Source organism: Myxocyprinus asiaticus, chromosome 27, assembly GCF_019703515.2.
Source record: "Myxocyprinus asiaticus isolate MX2 ecotype Aquarium Trade chromosome 27, UBuf_Myxa_2, whole genome shotgun sequence".
Lineage (NCBI taxonomy): Eukaryota > Metazoa > Chordata > Actinopteri > Cypriniformes > Catostomidae > Myxocyprinus > Myxocyprinus asiaticus.
In genome coordinates, this window is record NC_059370.1 from 41,740,528 (window position 1) to 41,747,825 (window position 7,298).

The following is a 7,298-nucleotide window of genomic DNA, read 5'->3' on the forward strand; positions in this document are numbered from 1 at the left end:
TTTATTTTTTTATTTTTTTTATTTTTTTTGTTTTTTTTGTGCAAGGTCTGGTTCAAGGATTGTGCTTGAATGAATAATTGATTTTCCAGAAGTTTTTTGGTTTCGGACTGGATGTGTTATCTTGGTGACATTTGCTTCTACCACTCCACTACTTACTGCACAGATATTGCACACTTTCCACAGTCTGCTTGGCCGAGAGACGGCTACAACTTACTTCGTCTGTTCTGGCTTCATCAAGCCATAATGTTATTTGTATAGTACAATAAAGATATGTACAGCAACATGACTGGAATGGTTTATAACGTACTCAATACTACCATGATATATATTTACAGTTGGAGTTTACGAATGTTCTTTGTGGTGTAAATAATAAATAGGCTTAATAAACCCTTTTTTTTTACATTGCCATAAAAGATTTCACAATACAGTAAGCTACTATGCTAATTGACATGAAATGCAAAAAAAAATCTTAATTATGGATAATTTACATTGTAAAGTACAGTTGTTAGTATACATTGTGGTAGTATATTTTTTTTTATTAATTACATTTACGTTGATTTAAAGAAGAATTGTGTCGAGACAAGATTATTACTATATTCATTTTTTTGGACTGCAGATATTTTATTAAGACATGTCTTGTGGTAAAAAAGAGTTTCTAACAGGGATGCAAACTACTCACCTTTCAGCTGAAGTCACCTTTTCTGAAGCTAATTTGCCCAAACTGTTTGGTAACGTTGTCTACATTTTCCTTATTAAAATCACTTGAAAGGGTCACTTTAACTTTAAATACTTCAAAAAAGTTTTAAATGCAACAAACAAATCAACTGAAAATATACATCAGAAACACCTGCTATGACTTTCTCACCATTTTCACCTCTCATGATTTTGTATCCCTGTACTAAAATAGATTTCATTATACAAAATTATAATAATAAAAAAATCTTTTGATTCTGGGGTGCAATAACCTGGACATTTGTGACTTTTTAAAGGAATATTCAGGGATTAACCCAAATTAAACTCAACTGACAGCATATGTGGCATAATATTGATTACCACAAAAATCCTCTTTTTCTTCCCAAAAAAAGTACAAGTCTGGGTCACAGTGAGACACTTACAATGGAAGTGAATGGGGCCAATTCATAAACGTTAAAATACTGTTTCAAAAGTATAGCCACAAAACATAAACAACGTGCGTTAGCATAACTTTAGTGTGATAAAATTGCTTATTGACCTTTTCAGTGTAAAGCCAGTTTTATAACTTCGTTGCCATGACAATGTGATGTCAACAACCCTTAAACCCTAAAATGACTGTAAAAATTACAATTTAAACAACTTCACAGCTCAAATAATAAATACGTTTTCATAGAAGAATTAATGTAAGTGCTTTTATAAAATTATAAGCTTCACATTTCTTTATTTAAACCCTCCAAAAATTGGCCCCATTCACTTCCATTGTAAGTGCCTCACTGTAACCTCCATTTTTGCTGCTGCTTTTTATTTAAAGAAAAGGATGGATGAGTAGAAATACATTTTTGTGGTAAACAACATTATGCCACAAATGCTGTCGATTGAGCTTAACTTGTATTGAACCTGGACTGTTCCTTTAAGCCACTTTGACTCAGAAACACACATTGAGCTTTTCCCACTACAGAAAAAAGGAAAGTCTTAGCTTTCTAAAGATATAATTATGTTTGTACTCCAAACCATTGTCGAGATATAACCATTTTTTTTTTACTTCAGTGCATGAAACTCAAAATGTGTTTCTGGTTCAAAATGACTCAAAATGATGCAGCAGGTCACATTATTAGTGAATGTGTAAATTGTTGACAAAAAGCTGTCATTCTCTGCTTGCAGTTTTAATTTTAGACTTGAACAATCAATCTGTTCTTTTAATTGGATTATTTCATATCATATGGACTTGCTCGGTTCTATGGCTTTATAAACTAAGGAAGATTAGTTGTAGTTGTGTAGTGTAAATTGTAGTGTTAGCTGTAGATGAATAATATTCCTAACTACTACCGATTTCCAATTGGAAACTGACTAGTTTTCCTCAAGGGGGCGCTGCGCGGCTTTGAAAGCCGAATCCTCCACTGAACGTCATTCAAATCTCAGGACGTTTTTTATTTATTTATTTTTACAAATATGTGTTCAATAAATACAAATGTAACCGTTTAAATCTATTCCTTCTATATATTGGTACATAATCACAAATTGAAAACCGTTGCAATTTGTATTAAATAATAATAATAATTTAAAAAAAAATTATTCTCCAGAAATCACAAACGATTCCTGTTGGTCCATACTGAACACCGCGGAGAAAGGTAACAGATACCATGTGACAGCGCAGTAAATGCGGCGCTTTAGTAGCGCAGCGATTTGAACAATAATGTACATATGAATAACAACAACAAAAATAAAAACACTAAGGACATTTTTATAACCAGTGAATGCAGAATACACATTGATAAATCGAAACAGCAAAGTATTATTAGACTCCTCGTAGCTTACCAATTATAGACAACTTCCGGGGATAAGCCCCGCCTATTTGGGGATGCACGTTTCGTTTGTTCGGCCATTCTTATTATATCTAATTTTTTTTTTTTTTTTTTACCAAGTTACTCCTCATGACGTATGTAGTTGTGTGATTACAGCACCTTACGGTAAAGTGACCTGCGCTCTTTATTCTCAAGTTAGTCTTGCTTTTATGATTCTGTTAGTCCAGACAAGTTATAACAAGTGATATAAGCGGTTATATTTGTCTTTCCAGTGTTATTATGGCTCTACGCGTATGCAGCACTTTTCTGCGTTCTTCCTCGACCTATTGTAAGGTAATAACCTCAGTATGTCTGTCTTGAGTTTGATAGTACTCCTTAGTTAGTCTCTAGTCTGTCACTGTGGCTGTTTCGCGTATTACGACCTGCGGCAAGATTGTCTGAAAAAAATCCAGTGTATGGCAACAATTTTACACAAATTTACGAGACCAGTGTGTTATTACAATGGTGTAGCAAATTTCGAGAACCCCACAAAAAGTAACCAAATCGCGATGTTTCCTGGTAGCGAATTCACGTTTCCTACTATGATAAGGCTGGCTCATGAATATTAATTACGTAACGTGACTGTCGGCCAGTAGGGTTAATTGATTGGCTGAACGGCTGACGTTGGCTAGACAGCTGACCAATTAACAATCCTATTGTGTTGAAGGGAATTGGTCGTGAATATGAATTAGTCCACGTGACAGGAGGCTCCTGGAAAGTTACTAAGCAAGTTTAAAGGAACATTCCGGGTTCAATACAAGTTAAGCTTAATCGGCAGCATTTGTGGCATAATATTGATTACCACAAAAAATAATTTTGACATGCCCCTCCTTTTCTTAAAAAAAAAAAGAAAAAAAAAGAAGCAAAATCGAGGTTACAGTGAGGCACAATGGAAGTGAATGGGGCCAATTTTTGGAGGGTTTAAATGCAGAAATGTAAGCTGATAACTTTATAAAAGCACTTACATTCTTCTGTTAAAACTCATATATTATTTGAGCTGTAAAATTGTTTAAATTGTCATTTGTACAGTCATTTTAGGGTTTGTTGACATTACATTGTCATGGTTACGAAGTTGTAAAGTTGGCTATTACTTTATAAAGAAAAGGTAATAAGTGATTTTATCACATTAAAATCATGTTTAAATTCATATTGTTTATGTTTTGTGGCTATACATCTGAAACAGTGAGTGTTTTAACTTTCAAAAATTGGCCCCCATTCACTTTCATTTGTGCTTTTTTTTTTTTTTTTTTTTTTTAAGAAAAAAGGGACAAGTCAAAATTAATTTTTGTGGAAATCAATATTATGCCACAAATTCTGTTGATTGAGCTGAACTTGTATTGAACCCAGAATATTCCTTTAAGATGTGCTGTTAATATGCATTAGTTAAGCCTTCGCCATAGTATGATTGCAGTTTTGCTTCCTGAAAATTGTATTTGTTTTATTATGAATCATAATAGTTAGGTTTAAAGCTACTTGCCATATACTAATTATGATTATTATATAATTTATTATTATTATGTTTTATTATGAATATGAGGATATTATTAATTATTTTGGGATGAAATATGACCTGAACAAGTAAAAATAAAAATAAAAATCCATATTTTCAGTTTCCATCAGTTCTTAATGGACTCACATCAGTGCGGTTCAGAAGTTCCTGTCCAGTTCACATCAGTCGTTTGGACCACCTTGTGCTCACAGTTCGTGACCTAAACAAAACCACTAACTTTTACACCACAGTTTTGGGGATGGAGGTCGTCACTTTTAAGGTAAAATGCCAAGCCCGTGTAAGAATACACCCCACAAACAATACCACTTGGTGGCAGCAATGTATAAGTATTCTCATCATGTCAAGTCTATCCCTTGGTATTATCCTTTAACATTATTCATTATTTTTAACAGCACGACACATACTATTCTGTTAACATTGGTTTATGATAGGAACTGTGATGTTCAGTCAGTGCATAACTGTGCGTTTTAGGGTGATCGTAAAGCTTTGAGTTTTGGAGAGCAAAAGTTGAACCTGCATCAGGTTGGGAAAGAGTTTGAACCTAAAGCCAAAATCCCAACACCTGGATCCGCTGATCTGTGCCTCATCACCAAAACCCCCTTGGCAACTGTTGCTGCCCACCTCAAGGTAGAGTATATTGCATTTGGGAGCATAAAACACTATATATAGGCTATAGATTTAATTCTTTGATCTTGTATTTTTAGGCATGTGGAGTGACAATAGAGGAGGGTCCAGTTGACAGAACCGGCGCAGTGGGTCCGATCACCTCCCTGTATTTTCGGGACCCTGATGACAATTTAATCGAAGTCTCCAACTACCAAAAATAGACTTAAGGGGGAGCAGTTTCATTACTTTAAGATGAATGCGACTCAGTACACAAAAAGTTATTTTGAATGTAAAAAGATACAGCACTTCCAACAAGCCTTAAATAGCCCTTAACTGGTTGTATCGGGTGTGCTGAAGTTCCTTATTCTCATGATTTCCTAGTGTGCCTCCCTCAAACAATTTCATTCCAAGCACACTTAGACCCAAGTCTATACATGATATAAAGTAGTAATCTTGCTGTGACGTTAAATTAAATTTAAAGCCGTTGAGGTCTGGAAAGTAGCTCTGTCCATATTTGCTTAAAAAGCACCTAAATCCAAAGAAAAAGTCCTTATCTTGTAATTCCATTGAAATAACTGAGTAAAAGGTTCGTACAATTTTACAACACTAAAATGTCTGAACATTTTTTTGCTTACTTTTTCATTTCATCAAGAGACACTGTAATCTTGTGATTTATTCATATGCTGTCTTTTAAAAATATTTAAAATGTTTTTACCCATCATATCTCCTGCAATGGTTTGGATATTGATGTAGAAATGTGTAGAATGTCATTTTGAATTTGTGTTAGAATGGGCACACAGTATTTATGTTTCTCAGTATCTTAAAAACATCTTGAGCTAAAGGCCGATGCTTAAATGCTTGAAATCAGTTCAAATTTTGCATGTTAGTTCTCATGTTAATTCCTCCCAGTTCCAAGCAGCTGACTAAACTGAAAGCATCAAGTAGCATCAAAATGAAAGCAGTCATGGTCGTATTTATGGTGTCTGTTTGTGTATTTCTGGGACTGAGCAATTGTGTAGTTTCAAGCATCAACAAGATTATAGATCCTGTTAAGTGTGTTCAGGCAGGGCCTTAATGTCACCTGCCTGAATGTCTGCCAGTGTGTGTCGTGTTATTGCATTCTGTCTCCTGGAGACACATCCTGTCTAGTGATGCATTTAGAGCTGATTAAAGTCAGCAATGCATATCCATCCAGGAGAATACTATAGAGACAAGACTTAAAGCTAAAAATGTACTACACTGATCATATAAAAATGACCAGAGCGAGTTTACATGCACATTGGGCAAACCGGTAAGAACGCCGGTAAAATTGTGTAACTGCAATGCGTATTGAGGTAATAGGCAAAATTCTACCTGTGCTGAACGGTTTATGCTTAATCTGTTTATGACCTTACCCTGATAAAGGAAAATCATTTAAGGCAATGGTTGTCAACCAGGGGCCATGAGCCTCAGAAAACTTCTAAACTACTAGGGGTCCGTGAGATGACTCATATATAAGTTATATTAAAATAATCAAACTTTGTTTAATTGCTAAAAACAGCTAAAAAACCATAAACCATATAGTCCTGAAATGAATCATGATAAAGTGTTTTAATCGACTGACATTCCAACTCCTACATTCTGGAGGATCGGGCCTTGATGTCAATTTGTAGACCAACCCGGAAGGCTAATTTGCCATGGGTTCCCTCTGGAATTTCCTACGAGTTTATATAATTGCAGTTTTAGATTTTTAAGAAAAATAAGGTCTGTAGGACATTTTGCTGTGTCATAGTCATACCTCAAATGTGAATTTTGAAGCTGCCATGGTTTATTTTATTAAAAATGTTTTAATAAAAAATGTGTGGCTTCAAAATTCGCATTTGAGGTGTGACTATGTGTAGTTTATGTTTTACAACAAAATGTCCAAGTATTTTAAGGTAGTGTTTACAATCTTATTATAAATCCAAAACTGCCATTAAAACCCCATATGAGGCAACCCATAAAAGGCTAATTCTCTTCCCGGTTTTTGGACTACAACCTGAACAGCTCTATATTGTCTTAAAAATGGGGGCGTACAAGTCTTAAAGGTTGAGAACCTCTGGTAGGCTTTAAGGCTTTTCAATGACCACACATGTTAGATTATAGCCTAAGCATAATCTGTGTAATGCTCCCTTCATGTGCTATCGGAATTATCATACTTCCCACTTCTGAAGTCGTAATTAAGAGCATGTCATGTTCAAGTGTTTTGTTGTTGGAAACATGGAAGACACCAGGTTCATTCATGTATAATTTTTGTGCACAGAATTTTTATTTTGACCAGTAATACATGCTAGCCAACTAGCTTATGATAATGGAATTTTGGTCAAATACATGCTATTTGCACTGCGTAAAAATGCACAATAAGCATCAAATAGTTACTGATATACATAAATGTATATGAAAAGGCAAGCGATAATATGGTAGCTGCATTTAGAAAAATTAATAAAACCATCATTCATTTTTGACACTCTCGTCCGCCATGTTGAATGTTTACGTCATCTCAGCTCATGAATCTCAAGAGTTTCATGTGTAACTTCCATGTAGGAAACTCTTATTTACGATAATTCCGAAAGCACTTGAAGGCAAGATTGCGCTGATTTCTCAAATGAAAAATTGTCTTTCTCTCTTTC

At 34.6% G+C, this 7,298-nt stretch overlaps 1 protein-coding gene across 1 annotated transcript; it reads left to right on the forward strand.

Moving 5' to 3' along the window:
* Positions 1-2,673: 2,673 nt before the first annotated feature.
* Positions 2,674-5,373, forward strand: glod5 (glyoxalase domain containing 5). Its single transcript, XM_051658260.1, has 5 exons — positions 2,674-2,689; positions 2,768-2,823; positions 4,145-4,303; positions 4,516-4,671; positions 4,749-5,373. Coding segments are annotated over exons 1-5 (495 nt in total). The 5' UTR covers positions 2,674-2,688; the 3' UTR covers positions 4,872-5,373.
* The last annotated feature ends 1,925 nt before the right edge of the window (positions 5,374-7,298 follow it).